At 51.7% G+C, this 14,298-nt stretch overlaps 1 protein-coding gene across 13 annotated transcripts in view; it reads left to right on the top strand.

The window, feature by feature from the left end:
• GOLGA1 (golgin A1) overlaps positions 1–14,298 on the top strand; it is a 69,401-nt gene that overhangs the window by 46,819 nt on the left and 8,284 nt on the right. For all 13 annotated transcript variants that reach the window (XR_016211979.1, XR_016211996.1, XM_089302531.1 and 10 more), the window contains 5 exons: positions 156–251; positions 11,376–11,465; positions 12,271–12,373; positions 12,482–12,615; positions 12,837–12,980. Coding sequence is in view for 11 of the 13 variants with exons in the window: in XM_089302531.1 (XP_089158657.1) it covers positions 156–251; positions 11,376–11,465; positions 12,271–12,373; positions 12,482–12,615; positions 12,837–12,980 (567 nt within the window). In the remaining 2 variants the exon portion in view is untranslated. The remainder of the gene's footprint in view (positions 1–155; positions 252–11,375; positions 11,466–12,270; positions 12,374–12,481; positions 12,616–12,836; positions 12,981–14,298) is intronic.

Genomic DNA, 14,298 nt, shown 5'->3' with positions numbered 1-14,298 from the left:
CCCACCCTACTTGGCATTCTCTTCTCGCACCCCTGCAATAACAAGAAAAAAGGCCTTTCACAGGCACCATGTCAGAGAGCCAGGGCTGTGCAGAACACTGTGGACTGTGGTAGTTAAGGTCTTCCTTCTTCATATGTGTTTTTCTCAACTTGCAGAGAGAACTGAAGCAAGAAAATGCAGCCCTTAAAGAGAGCAGAAATGAGTGCGAGCGTTCTTTACAGCATCATCAGTTTGAACTAAAGAAGCTGAAGGTATTTGAGTGAATCAGTTTCACAGAAACGTTCCTGTCTTTTCAGTGCGTGTTTGGAATAGCCAAGTTGAAGTCCCATGAGCATTTGTTCAGTACTTCTTCCAGGCAGCTGCTTACACTCTCACCTCCTCGAGTCCTCTTGCATCCAGAACGAAGGGGAAAATCACGCCCATTTGGCAGGCAGTGTCATTGAGGTTCTGTGTAATTTAACCCAGGGTCCGTACTGAGTTAGAGGTGCTGCTGATCTGAAAGTCATGCTGTCCAAGCAGCCCTCTCTGGCTGGGTCTTCCAATAGACAAGTAAGACAGGGCCTTGAAGTTCATAAGGGGTGTGTGGGTGTGTGTGTGTGTGTGAGTGAGAGAGAGAGAGAGAGAGAGAGGGATCGGGTATAGGAATGAAGAAACAGGATTGGTGGCCTTCCCCTTCTGTGTACTAGAAGCTGTCTCCTTCATTCACTAGACTTACATAGATGGAGAGGAAAGAGAGATCCTCCCACAGTAGCCTTCCCAGCCAGCCAAGAGGGGCTTGGCTGGCAGGTGCTAGAAAACCTGTATGGTTTTTTTGTTTTTGGTGTTTTTTTGTTTTTGTTTTTGTTTTTGTTTTGTTTTTTGACAGGCAGAGTTAGACAGTGAGAGGGAGAGACAGAAAGGTCTTCCTTCCATTGGTTCATCCCCCAAATGGCCACTATAGCCGGCGCGCTGCGCCCATCTGAAGCCAGGAGCCAGGTGCTTATCCTGGTCTCCCATGGGGTGCAGGGCCCAAGCACTTGGGCCATCCTCCTCTGCCTTCCCGGGCCACAGCAGAGAGCTGGACTGGAAGAGGAGCAACCGGGACAGAATCCGGCGCCCCAACTGGGACTAGAACCCGGTGTGCCGGCACCGCAGGCGGAGGATTAGCCTAGTGAGCTGCGGTGCTGGCCTGTTTTTGTTTTTGTTTTAATTTACTGGAAAGGCAAAGGAAGAGAAAAGAGAAAAAGATCTCTCCCAAAATCCACAAGTGCCCACAACAGCCAGGGCTGGGCTAGACTAGACCAAAACCAACCATCTAGGAGCTCCGTCCAGGTCTCTCATGTGAGCAGCAGGAACCCAGGCGGTACTCAATCCCAGGCATTCCAATACAGGATGCAGGCATCCCAAGCAGCAGCTTACACTTCTGCATCACAGTGCCTGTCCCCTCCATACCCCCCCCCCCTTTGTTACAGGTCTCCTGGTTCCCCAGGCCCCTTTCACAGCATCCTTGGATGATAGGTCACTATAGTGCTGACCCAGCTTGGTCCTGACATTATGATCTTACAGTCAGTCCTTTGGTATAGATCTCTGAGAACACCTGAGCTGGACACCTGCACCTTGGAAGCTTTCAGTAATAGTATCTGATGAGCTGCTGAGGCACTAACACAATCAGGCTGCATTGTGGAAAGTGTGAACTTCAAAGCCACGTGTTTTCTCATGCATTCCTGTAACAAATCTAAGTACCTGTAAGTGCCAGGCCCCACTGCAGGTGCTGGGATGCAGCAGTGAGTGAAGCAGGCAAATTTCCTCCCCTGTGGAACTGTGACTAGGACAGTAAACCAGTGTGGGTGGTAGGAAGTGCTGTGAAGAGCAGAAGCAAAGCGAGGGACCGAGGAGGGAGAGGACGCTTTCCAACTCATGGTCAAGGAAGCTTCTTGCGACATTCGAGCAAAAGATGTGAATAGTGGAAGAGACCAGCAAAGTGGATGGGTATTCAGGGAAGAATATTCTAGAAAATAATAATAACAGAATCACAAAGATAAAGGCTGTTAAAGAGGAAATTGGTCTGTTGGAATGACAGCACGAAAGCCAGTGTGACTTCAGCTTGGTGGCAGGAATAGGAAGGAGGAGGCGGGATTAGAACATACAAGAGGCCATTGCACAGATGTGGTGTAGAAGGTTTGTTTTTTTTGTTGCTGTGTGTGTGTGTGTGTGTTTTGTTTTTGTTTTGTTTTGTTTTTGACAGGCAGAATGGACAGTGAGAGAGAGACAGAGAGAAAGGTCTTCCTTTGCCGTTGGTTCACCCTCCAATGGCCGCCACGGCTGACGCGCTGCGGCCGGTGCACTGCGCTGATCTGATGGCAGGAGCCAGGTGCTTCTCCTGGTCTCCCATGGGGTGCAGGGCCCAAGCACTTGGGCCATCCTCCACTGCACTCCCTGGCCACAGCAGAGAGCTGGCCTGGAAGAGGGGCAACCAGGACAGAATCCGGCGCCCCGACCGGGACTAGAACCTGGTGTGCCGGCGCCGCAAGGCGGAGGATTAGCCTAGTGAGCCGCGGCGCCGGCCAGAAGGTTTGTTTTAAAAGGATTCTTCTGGCTCCATGTGGAGAATTTTCTGTAAGGGAGGCACAGACAGAAATAACAATCCTTTCAGGAGGCTTGGTAGTAATTCAGGCGAGAGGTGACTAGCATGGTAGCAGGGGATTGAGGAAGAAATACCAGATTCAGGATCTTTTGTAGAGATGGAGCTTTTAGGACTTGACACTGATGAAATAAGGAGATGAGAGGAAAAGGAGTTGGTGACAAGTCCTGGGTTTGGTGCCTGTGACTCAGGGTTTCTCAGTGTCAGCATTATTGACATGTGAGGCCGCATCAGTCTGTTGGGGGCGCTTTGCTGCTGCAGATGGACACTGCAGGCTGTTGAGGAACGCCTTGGTCTCCCCACTAGATGTCAGCAGCAGCCCTCACTGACAGCAGCCGAAAGTGTCTCTAGACATTGTGCAGTGTCTCAGGGAGAGGGGGCAGAAATCACAGCCAGCCGCTCAGGGCTAACCGGGTGACTGGGGCACATCTGGTAGTATGCTGGCTAGGAAGCCCAGAAGTCAGAGCAGTGCTTCAGGGGAGATAGCAATTCAGAGCTCATCGGATGACATTCACAGCTGAAGGACTCAGTGAAGGCCCAGGTCCCTGGGACGCTCAGGGGCTCAGAGGGAAGAGGCAGCAGAGCAGGCGCCGCAGGAGCTGCAGGGAGGGTAGCACCCGGAGCAGGAGAAGGCCGAGTCCTGCAGCGCGTCCTTGTCAGGTGCTGCTGACTGGCCAGGCAGCAGTCGGCCGTCGCACTGGCAGCCTTGACCAAGACTTGCTGTGGAGTAGTGGGGAAAGTTGACCAGACTAGGTTCAAGTGACACTAGAGGTATTCCCACTTCCAATAAAGGCAGACTGGGCAGTGCAGACCGACTCAGGCCCTGAGGACTGCCAGAAAAGCTGGCCACAGTAGGAAAACATCTGCTTAAAAGCGTGGGCGAGCCTGCAGGGTACTGAAGAATGACTTGTCCTGTCTGGAGAGGGGAGCCCGGTGTGTGGAGCAGCTTTGGCTCTGAGGGAATTCACTGATCTCGAGAACCTGAGAACCTGAAAGGTTCCCTAAGCTTTTTACAGCTTCTCAGAGTTCAGAATAAAAGTTGGACTTTAAGCCACTCCCTTGGGTCCAGCCTGAGAGCGCCTTTAAGCTTTGGTTTGGAACAAAAGAGGACATGCAGGAGGAATGAGGGTGACCAGGGAGTAACCAGCACCACACCTGCCCGACTTTGCACTGAAGTAAGGATACAGGAATGGCCAGAAAAACCTCATGAGCCAATTTAGATTGAAGTAATCCTAGGTTATTAGTGTTCTTGGGAGGCTGAAAAGGCAAACAAAATCAAAGATACCTGGCAAACAAAAATACAAAGCAACAAGAACAGACAAACTCACAGGGGCTCAGATATGACAGTGCTTTACTGTGCTTAAGGAGAGAAAAGACAAAATTCTAAATTTCAGCAGGGATTTGGAAACTAATGAAAGCAGTTTTGAAAAAGAATTAAGTAGAATTTTAGAAATGAATTTGCTGAAATTAATACAGTAGATTGATAGATTGTGAAATAAATTAAGTAAATTATAGAAGGGCATAAGCAAACTTTGGATAATGGATATTTTTACTGTTGTAGTGATAGTTTTGTTGTAGGAATGTGTGTCCCAGTTTTTATTCGAAGTCCTTGCACCCATATGAGATAGGAATTCAAATCAGAGGCATAAATAAAATGTAAAAATCAGAGAATTTATTGACAGAGAGTAATATAAATTTAGGCACTAGGGTAGCTAACCCTACAAGGAGAGATACTTGCTGTGAGAGGGCCAGAGAGCTGCCGATGATGAGAAAGGGCAGAAGGCGAGAGGAGGGGCACTTCCACTTCCAGCAGTCTCCTTATGCAGTCGGCAGTGGTGCCCTAATTGAGTATACAAATAGGTAGAATGTGGGCGGGACTTTGTGTGCTTGAGGTTTTCTGGGGGCTTCATAGCATCTCCACGGGGAGTTTAGCTTGGACCTGTTGATCACGTTAGCTCCTTTTTCCCAGCCCTGGGAGAGATGCAGGTGCATCATGGTGAAGTGTGGACTGAATTGGTATGTAAGGAGTTAAAGTGCATGACTGTGAAACAGAAGTTGTGGGGAAATCTTCCAGCTCACTTTCCCTAACTCCCTGCCTGTTCCCCATATCAGTTTCAGCACAGTTCGTCAACTTGCATACCTTCAGTATACACTTTGTTGATCATCAGCTATAGCTTCATAAAGCTGTTTTAAAAAAATATATTTATTTATTTATTTATTTGAGAGAGAAGTCTTCCATCCACTGGTTCATTGCCCAAATGGCCACAATGGGCCAAGGTGGGCCAATCCAAAGCTGGTTCATTCCTCAAAAGCCCTTAGCCGCTGTGACTGGACCAGGCCAAAACCAGAAGCTAGGAACTCAGTCTGGGTTTCCTACATGGGTAGCGGTGACCCAAGCCCTTTGAGCAGTGAACTTCTACCTCCCAGGGTGCACAGGAGCAGGAAGCTGGAAGTGGAGATAGAGTCAGGACTCAAAACCAGGCACTTCAGTATGAAATGTGTAGGCATTTGAGAGTCAGAGAGAGAGAGAGAGAGAGCAACAGACGTGGAGAGTTCCCCTCTGCTGGCTTACTTTTGATAAGACAAAAATGGTTTTTGTAATCTCCAGACTGACTTCTAAAAAAGCAATAAAAGAGCGTATAACTTCCAGTCTTATAAAAAGGGGAAAGCAGAGTTTTGAAAAGTCAATTAAAAGGGCTGGTGCTGTGGCGTAGTAGGCTAAGCCTCCGCCTGCAGTGCCAGCATCCCATATGGGCACTGATTCATATCCTGGCTCTTCCTTTTCTGATTCAGTTCCCTGCTTCTGGCCTGGGAAAACAGTAAAAGATAGCCCAAGCGCTTAGCACCCTGTACCAATGTGGGAGACCTAAAAGAAGCTCCTGGCTCCTGGCTCCTGGCTCCTGGCTCCTGGCTCCTGGCTCCTGGCTTTGGATAGGCCCAGCTTAGGCTGTTGTGGCTATGTGGGGAGTGAACCAGCTGATGGAAGACATTTCTCTCTGTTTCTCCCTCTCTGTAATTCTACCTCTCAAATCAATAAATGTATAAAATCTTTTATTAAAAAGTTAATTGAGAATAGAAAGTAAGGTTTAAAAAATGAAATATAGGGTTGGGCATTGAATAAAATATAGGTGGCTGTACCTGGAATTAAATCTCACCTTTGCTTCTGATCCAGCTCCCTGCTAAGGTATATCCTGGGAGGTATCAGGTGATGACTCCAAGTACTTAGACGAGTTCCTGGCTCCTTACTTTGCCCTGGCCCATCCCTGGCTGTTACCAGCATCTGGGCAGCAAACCAGCAGATAGAAGATCTCTTCCTCTCTCTGTCTTTCCCTCTGTCCCATCATTCTCCCTTTCAAATAAATGAATAATTAGAAATTAAAGAAGGAACAAAAAAGTAACTCAAAGGTACCTTTTAATTCCATTTTCCACAAACTTTTGAAGTACCTTCATATATCCTTTTCACATATACATAGAATGTTTGGAAAAATTGCCCATAGAGCAAGTCTCAAGAAATTTCAAAGGATTGAAGTGCTATTAAATTACATTCTCTGACCACAGTGCAGTTAAGCTAAAAATCAGTAATAAAAATATAAAAGCCTGTTTTTTGCAATTAAGAAACAGAATTCATGAGGTGAGTGTGTGGCTCAGCTGTTAAGTCACCTCTTGGGATGCCCACATCCCATATTGGAGTACCTCTTTCAAATTCCAACTGCTCTGCTTCCAGTCTAGCTTCCTGCTAGTGTATACCGGGTGATGGCTCAAGTAGTTAGGTCCCTGCCACCCATCTGGAAGACTCAGATTAAGTTCTGGACTCCTGGGTTTTGGGTTGGCCCAGACCTGGCTGTGCTAGGCATTTGGAGAATGACCAGCAGATGGAAGACCTCTCTCTTACCTGTCTCTCTAACATCTTGTTTTAGCCCCACTAGAGTCCATGCAGATTTCTGGCTTCTAGAACTGTGAGATAATAAATTTCTGTTTTAAGTCAGGTCGAAGTAATTTGTTACAGCAACAGTAGGAAACTATTATACTGACAGAAGAAACAGAAAATCCAACCCCTGCAGTGTCATACATGGTCCAGTCAGAAGGTAGGAACTGCAGGTATTTCAGAATATATGATTAAAAAAAAACCAACTTCTGAAAACATTGATTTTGTATGTTTGAAAAGCAGAGGGACAGACAGATATCACACATCTCCTGGTTTACTCCCTGAAAGTCTGCAGCAGCCAGGACTGGGCCAAGCTGAAGCCAGGAGCCAGTTAACTCAATCCAGGTCTTCCACATGGGTGGTAGGAACCCAAATACTTGAGCCATCACCTGCTGCCTGGCAGGGTATACATTCCTGGGAAGCTGGCATCAGGTACGGAGCCAGGACTTGAACCCAGGCCCTCTAAAATGGGATTCAGGCATCCCAAATAGCAGCTTAACCCCTGCAAGAAGTACCCAGCCAAGAACAGGTATTCTAATGTGAAGTTTTCAGCTGGTCCCAGAACAGTGACGTCAGGAAGGCGGCATGGCAGGAAGCTTCCAAATGCAGGACTACGGGAACACAGTGAAGAAATTGGAATTACTAAATTTGGGAATGAGAAACAGAGCTCCACAGACTTGACACAGACCTGGCACTGGTGAGCGTGTTCGGGATGAGCCAGTGAATGGGTTTGGCTCCACATGGATGTAGCAGCTGCTTCAGGAAAACATGGCTGCTGCCAGAGGAGTGCTGAAGTGACGTTCACCGATGCCGCAGGAAGCCGGCAGGAGGGGCAGGGCGTGTTCTCTCCCACCCTCGCCCTCACGTCTCCGTCCAGCTCCACTTCACCTGCACCTGCAGAAAGAGAGCGGATACGGTTTGCGAAGTCCTGAGCCCTGCTTTACCGAGTACAGACCAAGAGGCACTGACTCAGAAGCCAGCACAACAGACTTTAAATGTGTGGCTAATTGTCAAATGTTTGGAGAATTTTCCTTGATATTTGGATTTCAGTACCATTTTGGTCAGACAGTACTCTGAATTGTTTCAATTCATTTTTTTTTAAGATTTATTTATTTTGGCCGGCGCCGTGGCTCACTAGGCTAATTCACCGCCTGCGGTGCCAGCACCCTGGGTTCTAGTCCCGGTTGGGGCGCCGGTTCTGTCCCGGTTGCTCCTCTTCCAGGCCAGCTCTCTGCTGTGGCCCAGGAGGGCAGTGGAGGATGGCCCAAGTGCTTGGGCCCTGCACCCCATGGGAGACCAGGATAAGCACCTGGCTCCTGGCTTCGGATCAGCGCAGCGCTGGCCATGGCGGCCATCTGGAGGGTGAACCAACGAAGGAAGACCTTTCTCTCTCTGTCTCTCTCTCTCACTATCTAACTCTGCCTGTCAAAAAAAAAAAAAAAAAAAAAAGATTTATTTATTTTATTTGAAAGCCAGAGTCACAGAAAGGGAGAGAGACTGAGAGAGGGACCTTCCATCTGCTGGTTCACTCCCCTAAGTGGCCATAATGGTCAGGGCTGGAGCAGGCCAAAGCCAGGACCCAGGAGCTTCATTCAGGTCTCCCGTTGAAGTACAGGGGCATAAGGACTTGGGTCATCTTCCGCTGCTTTCCCAGGCCATTAGCAGGGAGCTGGATTGGAAGTGGAGCTGCTGATACTCAAATTGGCACCCATATGGAATGCTGGCATCACAGGCTCAACCTGTTACACCACAACGCCAAACCCCCTACCCCCCCAGTTCTTTTATTGACGGATTTTATGACCCAGCCTGTAGTGTGTCTTGATCAATATTTCATTGCACTTGAAAACAATATTTGTCCTCTGCTGATAGGTATTTTGTAAATGCCAACTAGGTCAAATTGGTTGATAGTATTATTCAAACCTTCTGCATATTCTGTGTGTGTGTGTGTGTGTGCACGCTTGTTCTGTCAGTTACTGAGAGGAATGTGCTAAGTCAGCTACGATCATGGCTTTGTCTCTCCTTTTTTTTTTTTTTTTTTTTTTTGACAGGCAGAGTGGACAGTGAGAGAGAGACAGAGAGAAAGGTCTTCCTTTGCCGTTGGTTCACCCTCCAATGGCCGCCGCGGCCGGCGCGCTGCGGCCTGCGCACCGCGCTGATCCGATGGCAGGAGCCAGGAGCCAGGTGCTTTTCCTGGTCTCCCATGGGGTGCAGGGCCCAAGCACCTGGGCCATCCTCCACTGCACTCCCTGGCCACAGCAGAGAGCTGGCCTGGAAGAGGGGCAACCGGGACAGAATCCGGCGCCCCGACCGGGACTAGAACCCGGTGTGCCGGCGCCGCTAGGCGGAGGATTAGCCTAGTGAGCCGCGGCACCGGCCCTTGTCTCTCCTTTAGTTCTGTCAGTCTTTGCCTCATGTATTTTGAAGCACTGTAATTAGGTGCATATGTATTTAGAATAGTTTTATCCATATTTCTCAAAACAGATGTTCTGTGAGCTCCTGCCAGGCGCATCCCTAAGTGAGAGAGCTGCTGTGTGCAGGTGGCCTGCAGCTCATGCAAAGTATAGGCCATGCTTTCTGCTGAGCAGATCTGGCCTGGAGCCTTCCACCTCGGTCCCAGGGGTCTTAGGGAGCTCTGTGGCACCAGCACAGTCTTATTTATTTTTTTAAGATTTATTTTATTTATTTGAAAAGCAGAGTTACAGAGAGGATAGACAGAGATCTTCCATCCATTGATTCACTCCTCAGATGGCTGCAACAGCCAGCACTGAAAGTCAGGAGCCCAGAACTCCATTCGGGTCTCCCTCGTTTGTGGCAGGGGTCCAAGTACTTGACCATCTTCCACTGCCTTCCCAGGTGCACAAGCATTAAGCTGGGTAGGAAGTGAGCAGCCAGGGTTGGTACTCTGATGAGGGATCCAGCATTGCAGGCTTCAGCTTAACCTGCTGTGCCACAGTGCTAGGATGCAGCAGACTTAGAGACACATATGTCCTGTCCCCTGTGCCAGCCTAGTCCCTCACTGGCTGATTTTTATTGTTTGAGAAAGAGAGAGAGGCAAACAGAGAGAGGTCTGCCATGTACTGGTTCCCCCTTCAAATGCCCACAACAGCCAGGAGGCAGGAACTCAATCCACGTGCCCCTGGTGGGTAGCAGAGACTCATTGCTTGATCCATCACTGCTCTCTCCCAGGGTCTGCATTAGCCTGAGGCTGGAATCGGGAGCCAGCGCCAGGTGTCAAACCTGGGTTTTCCGATATGGGATGCAGGTGTCTTAACCACTAAGCCAAAGGCCCACTTCTATACTGGCTGATTCTTGGGGGTTCGGAGTGGAAGCTGGTAAGCCCTGACCTCAAGAGGATTTCTCTGGGACCAAACATGACTGGATTAGAAGCAGCAAGTGCAGTTCTCCAGGATGGAGCTGACATGAGTCTGCTTCCCACCCTAGACACCAGGCCCCAGACACCAGACACCAGCTTCGGTCTGGTCCAGTCCCAGCTGTTGTGGCCATCTATGGAGTGAACCAGCATATGGAAGATTCTGTCTCCTCTCTCTGTCATTTGGCCTTTCAGATAGATAGGCAGCTAATGGTTAATAAGATAAAAAAAAAAAAAAAGATTTATTTATTTGAAAGTCAGAGTTACACAGAGAAAGAAGGAGAGGCTGAGAGAGAGAGAGAGAGAGAGAGAGAGAGGTCTTCCATCCACTGATTCATTCCCCAATTGGCTGCAACGGCTGGAGCTGTGCCGATCCGAAGCCAGGAGCCAGGAGCTTCTTCCGGGTCTCCCACGCGGGTGCAGAGACCCAAGCACTTGAGCCATCTTCTATGCTCTCCCAGGCCATGAGAGAGAGCTGGATCAGAAGTGGAGCAGCTGGGACTCAAACCAGCACCCATATGGGATGCCAGTTCCACAGGTGGAGGATGAACCTCTGTGCCACAGCACCGGCCCCAAGATAAACTTTAACAACAGGAAAAAAAGATGAGATGCTGTGATGAGCCAGGTCTAAGTCACATTCCGCAAAATCAGGGTATCAGTATCGCAGCGCTGCCAGACCATGTGCAATTTCAGGGCAGGAGTCAGGACCAAGAACAATGAGGCTCTTACCAAAAAGAGAGAGGGGTTCTGGGTGGAGAGGCCACACACATCACCACATTCAATCCAGGGCTTCTCTGTGAGCAGTGTCCAGCACCTGAGAAATCAGACGTCCGGGTGCTGGCGCTGCAGCATGGCCTCAGCATGCTGGAGGATGACCGTGTGTTTGTCCTGGAGGCAGTCCTGTGCCCGGCAGAAGGCCAGTGAGGCAGCCCTGTTCCTGGTCGAGACCGCTCGGGCCAGGGGCTCTGGTATCCAAAGGTTCTGCCTCTGAGGTTGGACTGCCACTGACTTTCAGTGTGGCTGTGCCACTTCCTAGCTCTAGGACCTTGGGCAAATCACTTAACCTCTCAGAACCTCTGTGTTCTCTCCTATGAAATGGGCTAATTCTTATGAGTTAGTGACATTCGGCCCTATGAAAAGTCAATGAGTGCTTATTTCCCTGTGACCCAGCTGTCCCGGGCCAGCTTCCTGTTCTCATGGGCCTACGTCTCTCCCCTTGGCCTTGGCCTGGGTACTGGCTAGTGTGCTCACAGGAAGCTGACCCTCAGTGGTGTGCCCTTTGCCAAGAAGCTGGAAGGCTGTCCGGAGGACACAGGTGCCTTCGAGCCTAGCAGGCAGCCATGGCATCTTGGGCCGCGGGAAGGGTTTCCTGTAACCCTGCAAGGCTGCATGTGAGGTTGCGGCTAAAAGGGTGTCACCTGGTGTGGGGCTGTCTCTCCTACCTCTCTTCTGGATTGTAGGAAGAATGGAGCCAAAGAGAGATTGTGAGTGTGGCCATGGCCCAAGCCCTGGAGGAGGTGCGGAAGCAAAGGGAAGAGTTCCAGCAACAGGTGGGCCCTGTTTGAGGCAAGGTGGGGGTCCAGGCCTGCCCCCAGGGGACTGACTTGGAGCGCCCCCTTCTGGTCAGAGCAGCGGTTCACGTGGACCCGGTCTGGACCACAGGCAGCTGTGGTGCCCCGTGCTCTAGGAGGTGGGGGGGACCTGCTCCAGGAGGCGGGGGTGGGGGGGGCAGGAGGGGACTGCTCTAAAGAAGCTGCACCACATGGGACGCCCTCTGCTGCCTTGGGGTCCGGTGTTAGATGCTCCCTGTGGGACAGGCCATGTCACCGACCTCCTGCACTCTCCTGCCGTGAGGGGGCCAGCGCTGCCCACAGACCACGAAGGCTTCACATAAGTGGGCTGAGCTCCAGCAGGAAGTGTGGGAAGAGTCTTCCTGGATGGTAGGCCTAGCGTCTGGCCTCACAGCTCCTGGTTACCTGGCTCCGGGCTTTGCTAAGTCTTTCACAGATCTGAGTCAGAGTAGCCTCTGAAAAGGATAAGCACACCTTCTGGAATGCTGCCCTGAGCGACTCGGTCTGAAACGCCCGCCGGGTGTGGGGTGTGTGGCAGGCTGTGACGCAGTGTCGGAAGTCTGGGCAGCTGGCCGCTGGTTGGCCCGCTGTGGGCCAGGGGACAATGAGGTGTTCATCCCTGTGCTAGGGAGAACGGACTTGGGCACATGTACAGGAGCAGGGGTTAGCTTGCCTGCGGCCTTCCAGGAGGCTTTCGGGGGCCCTGGGTGATGGATGGGCAGAGCTTGCTGGCAGGGAGCTGGGATCCAGGACACAGGCTTTCCCTCACCCCGCTTCCTCCAAGGCCGCCCACCTGACAGCTCTGATGGACGAGAAGGAGCAGAGTCTGCAGGAGAAAACCGAGGAGCTGCTGCAGAAGGAGCAGGATCTTCTGGCACTGGAGAAAGGTGAGAGGCAGCCCCTGGCCAGGCCGGCGTGCCCGCCTGAGCTGGCCCCAGCGCACCCCGCGGGAGAGCCCTGGGCTCACGCTGCACGCCTGCCTCCGCCCACCCTAGGCCAGGAGTCTGCGCTGCTGCAGCTGCACCAGCTGCAGAGTGAGCTGGAGGCCCTGCGGAGCCTGAGGGCAGAGGAAGCTGCGGCCCGCGAGGACCTGCTGGGGCTGCAGGGCCAGGAGCCCCGCGAACTGCGCGTAAGTCCCAGCCGGACCACTGCGTGTGGCAGCAGGGTGCAGGGCTGGTATTGTCCGTGGGCATGGGCCTTCGCCATAGTTTACCTGTGGTTCCGAGCCAGCTGCCTGTCCCCGCGCGCCAGGCCACACCTGTGAGATGAGCCTGCTCCTCTCCCCACTCACCTGCAGCTGAGCTTCAGTATTGCCGTCCTGCCTCTCAACCAGCCATCCCCACCCTTTAGGTGAGCGTGAAAGCCACGCAAGACCCTGCATACCAGCTTGCAGCCACCGAAGGAACGCCAAATGGTGAGGTGGGGGCTGTGGAGCTAGGGCAGTTGCAGAAGGAGAAGCAGGACTTGGAGCAGCAACTCGCCGAGAAGAACAAGGTGAGGGCACCTGTGCCTTGGCGGTGGGTCTCATTCTCTTCCTGGCCTGGGGCTGGAATCCTCGGGCCACTCTCAGGGTTTTGTTGGTGCCCCGGCACCTCTTGGGAAGTCTTACTTCTTTGGTCCAAAGAGCTTCCATCTTCTTCCATCTGTGCTCCCCTCGCCCCCTTGAGATACTATCCAGAGCCCAAGCCTGGCTCTGCTGTCCCTGCCGGGCTCTAGGGCCACTCGTCTGTCCTCTGTACTTTCTGCTGCTGGGAGTGGCAGCACTGATCCTTGCTTTTAAGGGTTTGTGTTTGGTGGGAGAAGAGGATGAAACAAAGGAGTCTGTTACTGCTGGGTCAGCTTTGTGGTACCTGGTAAAGACTCAGTGACTCACTGCCCCCAGCCTCTGCACCTGTCACCTCAGGCCTCATTGGATCCTGTTGTTTGTGAATCTTAGTGTGCTGGCTGGTCGGTGCTCTGGACAGAAATAATTCTCCCAAATTGTGTGCATTTTTTTCTAGATCTTTAACAAAAGAAAAAACTCTCCCCCCCCCCCCGTGTGACATACAAAGTACACACAGAAATGTGTTCAAAACAAATGCATGGTTCCGTGAGGTAATAAAAAGCAAACACGCATGCAGCTACATGGACACCAGGCGGGACACCGCCTGTATCCCGGATGCCCAGCCCCCACGCCCCTCGCCGTCCCCTCAGGCACCAGGACCCTGACTTCTGTGGCAGCGACTGCCGCGCTTCCTCCCCCGGGCTGAGCACTGCAGCCGCCTTCTGAATGCTCGAGTCTTCAGCCGGGCCTCTTGGGGAGCTTCACGTGCCCCCGCCATGATCTGTCTGTCAGACCGACGTCCTCGCCATGCCTGGGGCCTGCCTGCCTCCCTCCACAGCTTGGATCCCCTCGCCTGTCCCCTAGCCTCTGCCTCACCGACACACTCTGTTCTCTCCCACACTGTCCTGGCCAAACCTCAACTCTGGTTAAATCACTCCTGCTCCGCACCTGTAGCCAAAGTACAGCTGGGGGGTGCCCCGTCGCGCAGGCCGGTCTCTCGAGCCTCAGGACTGCTGTGCCCAGTGCAGTGCTGGCCTGCCCAGCACTCCTGCCGCTCTCAGGGCCCTTCCTCTGCACCGCCCTTCACCATGGCTTCACAGCTTGCTGGCTTTTCTGTTTTTTAAGATTTATTTGTTTGTTTATTTGAAAGTTGGAGCTACATAGAAGGAAAGACAGAAAGATTTTTCATCTGCTAGCTCACTCCCCAGATGGCTACAAGGACCAGGGCTGGGCCAGGTGGAAGCCAGGAGCCAGGAGCTTCTTCCAGGT

Source organism: Oryctolagus cuniculus, chromosome 1 (assembly GCF_051225735.1).
Source record: "Oryctolagus cuniculus isolate XC-2025 breed Fujian yellow rabbit chromosome 1, ASM5122573v1, whole genome shotgun sequence".
NCBI classification, from domain to species: domain Eukaryota; kingdom Metazoa; phylum Chordata; class Mammalia; order Lagomorpha; family Leporidae; genus Oryctolagus; species Oryctolagus cuniculus.
Note: the sequence above shows the minus strand (reverse complement) of the source record. Positions and strands in the feature narration are given on the sequence as shown.